The 12807-nt window shown below is 38.9% G+C and overlaps 1 protein-coding gene across 1 annotated transcript in view; it reads left to right on the top strand.

Moving 5' to 3' along the window:
• Positions 1-6998, top strand: part of LOC140163220 (uncharacterized) — a 31924-nt gene extending 24926 nt beyond the window's left edge. The window contains exons 7-8 of the mRNA XM_072186616.1: positions 5501-5787; positions 6835-6998. Coding sequence (XP_072042717.1) covers positions 5501-5787; positions 6835-6998 — 451 coding nt within the window. The remainder of the gene's footprint in view (positions 1-5500; positions 5788-6834) is intronic.
• Positions 6999-12807: the final 5809 nt, after the last annotated feature.

Below are 12807 nucleotides of genomic sequence, written 5' to 3'. Positions count from 1 at the left end.
AAACATATCACATTAAGACTATTGAACAGACAGTGTAGTAGTTGCATGGGGTTCACTCAAGCATATCGATATACCAGTCCCTTGCCTTTGTTGATAAACATTGAGCTCACCTTATCTATAGTGTGTTTTATTGGCTCTTAGCGGAGCTAGTGAGCCTTAGTCATTGCAGTCAGTGAGGACTGTATTTTTGCTACATATTTTGGCCACTTGCATTATTGCTTTTTATGCTAAGGCTTCTTTTGTGTATGATATCTGGCTTTGAAATTACGCTCCAATGTTTGCATAGTTATTTAGCAATCGATTGCACTCCTTTAGAAGTGAATTTGGGGTGGGGAAAGTACTTATTTTGAAGTGAGAAAAGTCAAAAGTCGTCATGAGAAACAAGTCATTTCTATCGTTTTGCTTGGTTCCCTGTATGCGCTAGAGATTATTTTGGTCTGAGTAATTTAAATTGTGAGATCATGGCGGGAATTGACGGATTGCACTATTTTTCTTTGGGGAAAGTGACCTTTTATCATGAATTTTTGCGGTGATCTCACATGGATAGAAACGTGATTGGATGATTCCTTTGTCCAGATTGTTTATTGAGGTCTCGGGAGTTTTGTTACCATGGGACAACACTTCAAAATATTTAGAGACCAGCGGCGTAGTAATTTAGTTAAATTAACGCTAAATAACCAGGGTTGCCAAAAAAATTCAGCCCGAATCGCAGGTCAAATAATCGAAAAGTCGCCCAATTTTTTTCTTTACCCTTTGTATTCTATGGGGCAGGAAATTGTCCCGGGGAAAATCTTCAAAAGTCGCCTAATTGGGTTACCAAATCGCGGGTTTGACAACCCTGAAAACAACGTCTCGACAGCGAAGGTCACATCTGGCTATTCATTATCATTGTTTGTCTGGCACGCTTTCTACAGCGTGGGTTAAATTCTGAAAATCTGTAAAATTACAATTTTGCGGAATAAAGGGTGGGTTTCTAAAAAGCGTGGGAGCAATATATAATTATAAAGCGTGTGGGTAACGCTACCAATTGAAAAAAAATATAATAAAGTAATTTGATGATCTGTTGAAAAACATTCATATTTTCTTCATAAATCTGGAAAGAAAATGTCAACAATTTATTTGCTGATGTTTTCAATTCATACTGACGTCACCCGTAGTATAATCGACGCGCCGTGAGTTTTATGAATGAATATATTTTCAGTCTCTACATCAGCCGCTTTGGCCCCGCTTTCGCTCACACTAGAAGTGGAGCGATCCGAACCACAGCGGCCGTGTAGAGAGTATAGACTGACCATTCATGTATTCAGGATCTCACAGGTATCTCGGCCCTTTATCATTTGCCCATGTGTTTATGATAAACAAATAAAACAATCTAAAGTCGTATCTTTTCGATGCAGTTGCAGTGATGCAGTTTTGCCAACATTTAATATCATAAATATGTCGCAAATGTTTCAGATGAATAAGAAAATCATGAGTGTTTGATAGATGAGGATAAATTCTGCATCAATTCGGATTCTGAAATGGATTGATGGCTAGATAGTGATAAAATGGACCCGGAAGTGACTGTATGAAACGGCGATAGTGCCGATGTTCAGTCTTCCGAATTTGATAAAGTAATGCTGTTATGCTGTAAGTTTTGGTCACAAACACTGCATAAGGGTGGGGGTTCAATTCGAAATTTGTAGTTGCTACAACTGATCATCACTATTTAATTCACTAGAATCTGTTTGTCTGTCTGTGTAGTAGTAGCTCGTTCACGTAGTGATTCCGTTGTCCCACTGGCCTACAAAACTTAGATTGCATGGCGATCGAGTGTTATCGCCAGAGTATATCATCAGAGCACCTCAGACTAGCATAGTAGGGGAAGCATGTTCCTCTAACTTGGTGGGTGGATGCATCTTTAGTACAACAAGTCACACATACAATATTTTCTCAATTCAATTTTATCCTTTCTGTGTAGGCCTATGACTGATTTTTTTACCGTAAAATTTGTGTAAATTCTCGATATCACATGTTAGTACCGTGACACTATAAATGCACCACATTTTGTAGGCTCCAATTGCTGATTACATAAATGAGAACAACTGGTAACCAAGCGGCACTGCTGGTCTGTTATTCAATTGCGTTGTGTGTGGGTTACGTGTATTTTATGTGTAAAATGCCTATGCGGAGATCCACCCAAAAAACAAAATCATCGTATAGATCCCTGGTTCTAGGTGCATCTTGACCCCAGCATAAGTTTGTATTGGTTAGTGGGTCAAGGTCACCTGAGGTCATCCAGGGGTCATCTGAGGTCAAATTTGCAAAAACTGTTGTAGGGGCATGAAACTGTGGGTACAGTCAACATTTGGAGTCAAATTTTGGGAAGGTCATCTGGGGTCACCCAGGGGTCATCTGAGGTCAAATTACTAAAAACAAGTATGGGCATGAAACTTGGTGGGTCAACATATAAAGTCAAATTTTGGGAAGATACTAAAATTGTCGTATGGGCATGAAACTAGGTGGGTACAGTCAACCTTTGGAGTCAAATTTTTGGGAAGGTCATTTTGAGGTCATCCGGGGTCACCTGAGGTCAAATTACTAAAAATTGTCGTATGGGCATGAAACTTGGTGGGTACAGTCAACATTTGGAGTCAAATTTTGGGAAGGTCATTTTGGGGTCATCCAAGGTCAAATTACTAAAAACTGTCGTATGGACATGAAACTTGGTGGGTACAATCAACATTTGGAATCAAAATTTTGGGAAGGTCATTTTGGGGTCACCCAGGGGTCATATTACTAAAAAACTGTTGTATGAACATGAAACTGGATACAGTCAACATCCAATTGCTGATTACATAAATGAGAACAACTGGTAACCAAGCGGCACTGCTGGTCTGTTATTCAATTGCGTTGTGTGTGGGTTACGTGTATTTTATGTGTAAAATGCCTATGCGGTGATCCACCCAAAAACAAAATCATCGATAGATCCCTGGTTCTAGGTGCATCTTGACCCCAGCATAAGTTTGTATTGGTTAGTGGGTCAAGGTCACCTGAGGTCATCCGGGGTCACCTAGGGGTCACCTGAGGTCAAATTACTAAAAATTGTCGTATGGGCATGAAACTTGGTGGGTACAGTCAACATTTGGAGTCAAATTTTGGGAAGGTCATTTTGGGGTCATCGGGGTCATCTGAGGTCAAATTACTAAAACTGTCGTATGGACATGAAACTTGGTGGGTACAGTCAACATTTGGAATCAGAATTTTGGGAAGGTCATTTTGGGGTCACCCAGGGGTCATCTGAGGTCATATTACTAAAAAACTGTTGTATGAACATGAAACTGGATACAGTCAACATTTGGAGCCAAATTTTGTGAGGTCGCATGTTCCTCCAATTTGGTGGGTGCATCTTGACCCCAGGCAGAACAAGTTTGTATTGGTTAGTGGGTCAGGGTCACCTGAGGTCATCCAGGGTCATCTGAGGTCAAATTACCAAAACTGTCATATGGGCATGAAACTTGGTGGGTACAGTCACCATTTGGAGTCAAATTTTTAGAAGGTCATTTCAGGGTCAACCGGTGTCACCCAGGGGTCATCTGAGGTCAAATTACTAAGAACTGTTGTATGTGCATGAAACTTGGTGCGTACAGTCAACATTTAGAGTCAAATTTTGGAAGCTCATTTCGAGTCAGCCAGGGGTCACCTGAGGTCAAATTACTAAAAACAGTCCTATGGGCATGAAACTTGGTGGGTACAGTCAACATTTGAAGTCAAATTTTTGGAAGGTCATTTCGGGGTCGTCTGAGGTCAATTTAGATGAATTCTAATAGTTGCCAAGGCTTTCTATAGTTGTTGAAAGCTTCAAATACTAAAAAAGGATTTTAAAATTTTGCAGAACAAATTATTCTTGCTGGTTCAGTAGTAATTTGCACAATAATGAATTTTTCAGATTTTGCAACTAAGTAATAGTAATGCTGCAAAAAATAATAATGCTGCAAAAATAACAATGTGGCGGAGGAAGATTGACCCCGCATCGAGTTTCAAGGACCGTATTGAATATTTGGGGAATTTTTTCAAACTGAAGGTTTAAAAATTGACCGACCTACCCAACCTTTCCATAAAGCTACCAACCTGTTGCGCATTCGACTCCAAGAACAATTGCTTTCCCACAAAAAAGCGTAGAGCCACAGCGCCATTGGTGCTCTTGTTTCAAGTTTGGGTTAGGTTTAATATCCATTAGCAGCAGTATGAATGATTGATTTAATACCTGGGATATGCATCAGTTAACACATTGTTTATTTCTTGTAACTGAGTGCACATGCTATAGTGTGTCTTATCTGATGTTGAGAATAATGCCATGTTCGATTTAACAGTGGCGAAGCAGCCGCGAGAACACACCGATTCAAATCGTACAGACAAATCACATGCATGTGTGTACACCCTGTGGCAGTGTCTTAGCTAGCCACCCGTCTGGCCGTCATTTTAGACGCTGAGTTTGCTCCTGGGACAGGAAAAATTAATGCCTTTGACAGATGCTACATTATAAATTGTATGTTTTGAGATGCTAATTGACCTTTTTAGTAGACCCAATTTGTAGAACAAGGCCATAATCACTGTCAGCACATATTTGAACTCTTTGAACCCCCAATGGGCTAAAGATGGCTGGTAAATGTTTTAATTATTAGGTCAAATTAGGACAGGCAGTTTTATTCAAATGACGGGCAACCCTCAATTTCTAGCTAAGACCCTGCCCTGTGGTATTGGGTTAGGGCACACAATTCGAATCTACCACTGTGTAATTCAACATGGCATTATCCTCAACTTGAGACAAGACACACTATATCTATCAGTAAACTCATGCACATTACAGGCAATTAATCACAGGGTTGCCAAACCTGCTATTTGGTAGCCCAATTGGGTGACTTATGAAGATTTTCCCCATAACTTTTGACAATTTTCTATCCCATAGAAACCTATGGTATAAAAGTAAATGGGCGACTTTTTGACATTAGCTCCCACAACTTCCGGTAGTTTCCTGTGCCATAGAAACCAATGGTAAAAAGAAAATTAGTTGATTTTTCGATGATTTGACCCTTGATTTGGGCTGAAAATTGCCAGCAATCCTGATTAATCATTCATTGCAACTAATGGATGTGACATATTCCTACAAAACCCAGCAACATGTGCATGGGAAGACCCAATTATTGTGAGATAAAGGGCATTAAAGACACATTCCATTAACATTTGTCACATTTTTTAAAATTAGTAAGTCATTGGCCATGATACCGGTAGTACTTTTAAAATGGCATATCACATTTTGCATCTGAACAGTTGCATTGTACCATGTCTTCAAAAGTATACATGGTACAAAATTAACTTCAGTTTCTTTTCACAGCTTATTGACTAATCTTTGCAGCCAAATGAATGGTCTGCAATGATTTATAAACTTTTACATGCTCCTGGGATTTTGTAGGAATGGATCACATAATGTTCTTTGATTTTGAATCTTTTGTTATTTCAGTGTCGATAAACATCCGTCTAGACCATTCCCAACAGACAGTGACCAATCTGGACACGTCCAACAGCCGCACATGACCAACCTCAACCCTAATGGTGCCTCTAACTATATGCACCAACCCCACGCAAGAGCAGCCACTTATCAACATATTGAACAACCACAGAATACAGCATCAGTCGTCGGAGAGCAACAAGCTGGGCTACGGTTGCCCAGACAACCAGCCAAAGCTGCTGCCATGGCAACAGGCACCAGCAACTCACAGCAAGGGGCTAAACCAAAATCAAAGAAAGGTCAGTCTTTAGGCCCATTTATTTTGACATCTCAAACAATTATTGTGAAAAACAGATGGGCCACTCACATATGCTACCATGTGTTGTCATCCTTGAGCAGGCCTGCACATTAATTAACCCCCGGACACTGCTGGTCATCTAACAGCATTTCTGATTGGTTGATAACTTGAAATGATCATTTCAATTGCCAATTATGACTAGGCTTTAAACTTTATTTATATAGTTAAACTTGCATTTGCAGATGATCTTATTAATACCGTCCTTTATTGGTTCAAAATCGGACACAATATTCATTTTGGTCAATTGGCATTATAGTTCTCATGGGATTAAGACTAAATCCTTTGTTGTCTTCAATGCACATATATTTGTGTTATGCTTGTAGTGATGACTGAACAGCTTACTGTTCGTATCATGCGGACTCGTGAAAATATTCTCACACAGCTTTGGTTGTGCGCCAATCAGCACCATAGGGCAGGTGCATATCGGCACCCATGCCTTGCCACACCATTATGACTAAGAACTTCTAAAAATTTGTGTTAAAAAAACAAACGCAGTCAAAAGGTAAATTTGGACACAACTGCAGAGTCTCAGATTACCAGATTCTGGTGGTGACACTTTGTAAACATCAGTTTCTCAGGCGTTGCCAGAAACCAGTGTGGCAGCAGATCATTTCCATGTTTCAGCTGCAAAATTTGGAACAATCCGCAATTTTCAATTTGCTCTGTCAAGAACTTGATTAGATTCAAAACAAACTTGAAAACACATCAGTATTTCTGGGACGTCATTGCACTGGACAATTTCACCACCCGGGAAATTTGAATATTGCGTATTTAGAGACGGCTGTATTAATTCGTTTTTATGGTCAATATGAGTTTGTTTTAATTAAAACTGTGTGATTCGTGCTTGATAATTATTTTTCTAACATATAAGGTATAATGTTGTGATTGCCGGAGACATCCTTTAATTTCTTAGGCTTATAATATTCTGTGTGCGAAATAAAACACAAAAAGTTCTATTCACAAGTAATTCTGTGTCTTGTGTTATCAGGAGGACGATTGCAGCCAACATATTCAGCTACCGGAGAAGCAAGTAATGGGAATGCATTAGGACCAACATCAGCAACAACAGCATCAACAACAGCTTGGAGTCAAGTAGTGTCTACTCCAGCCAACAGCCAGGTAGATTCCTCAAATATTCCTCAAAGAGTTTAGATAACAACAACAACAGAAATTTATAAAGCACCAATAAACAAAAAGTCAATTGTTCTGAAAAGGCGCTGAAAGGCAGACACAAGTCTGATAGGCTTGTTGATATAGATGGCATTTAGCAGCTTCTTGAAAATACCAACAGTCTGAGCATTCCTAATATGGATGGGAAGTTTATTTTGGTCTAAAGCATGAGAAAGATCTGTCTGCAAATGACACACTATGGGTTCTGAGTCAAGAAACTGAGGAGATGATGTTGATGACCGCAATTGTCGCGGAACCGGTTGTGGTTGAAGCAAATCAGATATGTAACAAGGAGACAGATAAGGAGAGTACAGACTCGGCCATGTTTATTGTGTCCCCAATATGGTTGCCCCACCATATGTCTGGGTGTGTCCTTGTTTACGTTCTGCGAGTTATGTATTTGCCAATAATAAGTGCTATGGTTGTCCATGGTAGCTTCACCATGTGCCTGGTGGAACTTTTAATTCTGAGCGACAGGCCTTGTCTTTTGAAAATTGCTGGCGAATGACAAATCACTCTCCTCAAAACTTGTCAGGTCATGCAGGTGAGCTGTAGGCGAGTGATTTTTATCACTTGTATTAGTATTACACCAAATGTAGGCGAGTGATAAAAAACTCTCCTCACCTTCATTTTAGGTGGGTGATGGCGAGTGATCGCTCTCACTCGCCTCAAAAGACAAGGCCTGGGGCGAGTCTGTTTCAAATGAGTAAATGTATTTTTATCATTGACATTGTAGTTATAGTTGTAGTTATAGTTGTAATCACATTTTTATAATCATTTATAATTGTAGTTGGATTATAGTTGCATTTATAGTTGCAGTTAGAATTGTAGCTGGATTGAGAGTTATAATTAGAGAGTTATAGTTGAGTCTAGAGTTATAGCTGAGTTTATAGTTACTTTATAGTAGTTGTAGGTTTAGAGTTAGGGTTGAATATTTCACTTATGCTACATATGATCACAGAAGTAAGAAATCTTTCATGATGATCAGGTATTAAACCTAGTAAATTCAAAACCTAGGTCTATAGATTCAAATCTTCTTGGACTATACTCCAACATCAGATACTCTTTTTTTCTGGAAGACCTGGGTAAATTACTTGAGGGCACAACAAAGGGGAATTAGTTTTATGGCCATATTAAATGTTTTCACTGTGGGAGACTATTAGCATGATTAGTAGTTGTGAAAACCACAGTGAAAACAGACCCTGGAAATAAATTCCAGGATCTGTGCTGTGACTTGGTATAGATCTGATCACCTACCATGCCTATACTGTAAAAATAGTCATGATAGTGGGGTGGGTGTAACAATGCGGTACTTAAAAACAATTGTGCCATTTAGTACCATTTAGCATAACATAATTAGTGCAAATTGCACTCTATTAGTTTAATTAGTGTTCAGTGGTGTAGTTCAGGGGTTGTGGTGCCCAGGGGTCAATGATACATGTACATAATGGTGCCCATGTGTTTGCATCAGCCCCCCCCCCTTACAAGTGTTTGTGAACGGTCCATAAATAGTTTTATGAGCATAGCAAGCATGACATTTTGCACACATTTCTGTGCTGCCCCCTCTTTTAAAGTGCCAAATCCCCACAGCTCATAATTAGGGGTATATGAGGGGTGTTTGGGTGATGGAGCCACCTTCAAAAGACAGCGTATAAACTCTTCTACAGGAGTGGGAGAATTAAGAAGGGGCCAAATTAAAGCCTTTGCATCGGGGCCTGAGATTGGAATTCCAGTTTCCTTTCTCACGAAGTAAGGGCTAAGAGTAAAATTGTACAATTGTGTTTGGGAGTGGCCTTCTCTCTTTTCTCTTTTTCCTAGCTATTTTCTTCCATTTCTTGCTTTGTTTATCAAAGCTATCTAGGCCAGCATGCATATACTAGCCTACACTGGCTATCCAGGCTTGTGCATTTGTATGAGCTTGGAACGGTCCATGGTTTTCCATGGATTAGCATGTGTTCCTCACGGACCAACCTGGGTAAACAAGAGGTGAAAAATTTCCAAATCTTCCTGCTGTCCCTCTACTAAAATATTGTTGATATTCACTGAGAAATTTTGGGTCAAAATTAGAATGTTTAAAAATTGTGGTCTAACCAGGCCAAAAGAAGATACTTTTGGTCAATTTTGTCCCAGTATTTTGAGCCGAGGCAATATCGACCAGCCCCCGGGGAAGGGCATCAAAAAATGTTGGTGGGTATGCTCCCCCCGAAATTTTGAGGCGGTGGGTCTTTGGGAGCTGACTGCGTATATAAAAGGTGGTCTTTTGGAGCTGCGAACAAGTAAAACAGGGACTTTTGGAGCTGCGAACAGTCAAAATCAAGGGTCTACCTTGGCTTTCTGGTTGAAAATCGCCTGATAAAAACCTTTCAGAGCTGAAATTATCAAAATCAAGGGTCTTTCGGAGTTCTATTTTGGCCAAATATAGGGGTCTTTCGGAGCTGTGAAATCCCAAAGGGGGTCTCTCCGGGAGCATACCCGTATGGTCATTTGTGTTGAGTGCCCCCGGACCAGCCTCTCCCACTCCCCATTACTGCTGATGCTGGTATGCCTCTGCTCGTCTGGGTCTTTGAATTGATGAAGGATCATGCTATAAAAATTAATTAAGTCATGAAGTGACATGAGCTATCTATAAATTGCATAATGGGTTGCTGTTTTGGCCATGATTTGACCACCCAGAGGCTTTCATTTCCTGCTTAACCATCAACACATTGACCCCTCACTGTGTGTCTCAACTCCAAGCATGAAGTTATAGAACTCCCAGGACCCCAGTTTAGTATCTTTGTTTACCTTGACAAAAGGGCATTATGGGGGCATTCCAGTACAGAGTACGGAATGCATTTATGGAAGGCATTTGACTACCGGTATAGCATAGTATCAACAATGCATTATGGGAAGCTATAGCATAATTTCGTCAATCCTTTGTATGGGAATATAAGGTACAGGTGATGCATTCTGGGAAGAATACATAGTGTACATGTAGGCCTATTTAACATGACAATAACATGGTTTAAACAAGAGCACCACTGGTGCTGTAGCTCATTTGTTATGGGTTATGGTCAGGCGTAGCTATGTATAGCCATGCATAGATATGTATAGCCATGCATAGATATGTATAGCCATGCATAGCTATGTATAGCCATGCATAGCTATGTATAGCCATGCATAGCTATGTATAGCCATGCATAGTATAGCCATGCATAGCTATGTATAGCCATGCATAGTATAGCCATGAATAGTTATGTATAGCCATGCATAGCTATGTATAGCCATGCATAGCTATGTATAGCCATGCATAGCTATGTATAGCCATGCATAGCTATGTATAGCCATGCATAGCTATGTATAGCCATGGATAGCTATGTATGGTCATGTATAGCCATGTAACCATGTCATGGCCATGTATAGCCATGTATAGCTATGTATACAGGGCTGCCAACTTTGAAAAACACATTTCAGTATTCTCAAAATCACCATAGAGACTGATCAAGCACAAATCAGCATTTTGAAAATATACTTACGGTTCTCAAGATATTTATTTATTCAAGGCATTTATTTATTTGTACCTTTTGCTTGTCGAGTATCCTTTGATTTTATTTTGTTTAATACAGTTTTGTTTGTATATTTAATGTCTTGGATGCACCATCGGATAGATGAGTGCCACTGATGTAAAAGCAATTTCCAAATAAAAACTTGAAACTTAAAAACTACAACACTTTCATGGTAAATGGCATGCATAGCTATGTATAGCCATGCATAGTTATGTATAGTCATGCATAGCTATGTATAGCCATACATAGCTATGTATAGCCATGCATAGCTATGTATGCCATGCATAGCTGGCATGCATATCTATGTATAGCCATGCATAGCTATGTATAGCCATGCATAGCTATGTATAGTCATGCATAGCTATGTATAGCCATGCATAGCTATGTATAGCCATGCATAGCTATGTATAGCCATGCATAGCTATGTATAGCCATGCATAGCTATGTATAGCCATGCATAGCTATGTATAGCTATGGATAGCTATGTATGGCCATGTATAGCCATGCATAGCTATGTATAGCCATATGTAACCATGTCATAGCCATGTATAATTATGTATACAGGGCTGCCAACTTTGAAAAACACATTTCAGTATTCTCAAACCTCAAAATCACCATAGTGCTGTGATCAAGCACAAATCAGCATTTTGAAAATATACTTGCGGTTCTCAAGATATTTATTTATTCAAGGCATTTATTTATTTGTACCTTTTGCTTGTCGAGTATCCTTTGATTTGATTTTGTTTAATACAGTTTTGTTTGTATATTTAATGTCTTGGATGCACCATCGGATAGATGAGTGCCACTGATGTAAAAGCAATTTCCAAATAAAAACTTGAAACTTAAAACTACAACACTTTCATGGTAAATGAAATAAATAAATAAATAAATAAAATTTTGCACACACATCTAATTTTCCTGACTTCATATTTCAAACAAGTGCTCCCTTCAATCTTCAGAACAGGGAAAGGCCACTAGCCTAGTGTTTATCCCCAGCACTTCCCTGTTCAGACTTTCTGTTTGTCTGTTTTGTAATGTCAGAGAGGGGTTGTCATGGTCCCATATACTGATATACTAGGCCAGTGCCAGTCAAAAGGACATTTCACCTTCAGTAAATGTTTACATAACTAATTGGGTCAAGATGTGTGATATAAAGTGTAAATTATGAGTGAGATGTTTGTTCATAGTCAAGGTTGCCAACTAATAATTTGGTAGCCCAATTAGTTCTGATTTGGGAGAATTTGAGACACTATTTGCTCATGGCTCATGCACAGAAGTAAGGGCCTATAGACAGCACAAGCCCAATTGGTGCTAAAAGCAACACTGAAAAGCAGACATTGTAGCCGCACTGAAACAGTAAAGTTCAACAATCTCTTTTACAAATTCGCACGATCAAGGAGTTTGTACAGTGTTTGTAATATGAAAAGCACCACAAACAGTCTACATAGGAGACTATTCCATGAAATTTGGTAGAACTTTTCGTAAGAAAATGCTCCAAAATGATACTTTCTGTCCGAATTTTTTTTAGCTAAATAAGTAACAATCATGAACCATCATGCAAAGATCGCCGCCTCAAATTACCAGATCCATTGCTCAAACGATGTAGCAAGAGAAAGAAAACAAGAAATGTCTTTAAAAAGACAACGCCATGGATGAAGATCATGTTTCATAATTTTGCATTGCAAGTACTTGGAAAGCTAGTAAATTTGAATGTTTGGCACAACTAACCGGGTGCACAATATTGGCATTTATTGGTAAATACCACCAATGACATACTAGGAAATACTCAAAATTTTCATGTCTAAAGCTAAATTGGAAAATGTGTGCTAAATTGGTCTACATTTAATTCATACTTGTAACAAATGGCTCAATTGAAATCACAACAATCCAACAATCCAACAATCTATATTCAGATAACCTTAAGAATGTTTGCTGCTTAATTAAGGGATTTCATATCAACCACATTTCATGACAATCCAATTATCTATTATCAGTAACTGTTAACCTTGATATTGAAGCATGGTAATTAATTTCAGATATATTTATTCGCAATGTATAGTTTACTGGTAGTTACAATCACATCATAAGGCCACTAACAGTCAATTTTGAGTTTCCGTCACATAATTTCTGAAAACAAGTGAGGTAACTTTTTCATTATTCATTATTTTTCTGCCTTTCGTTATATGACTAACACGAATGTAAATGTGTTGTTATTTGCCACTCACTCACTTGAAGATGGATGTTTA

This window comes from Amphiura filiformis, chromosome 10 (genome assembly GCF_039555335.1).
Source record: "Amphiura filiformis chromosome 10, Afil_fr2py, whole genome shotgun sequence".
NCBI lineage: Eukaryota > Metazoa > Echinodermata > Ophiuroidea > Amphilepidida > Amphiuridae > Amphiura > Amphiura filiformis.
This window is presented reverse-complemented; position numbering and strand designations above follow the sequence as displayed.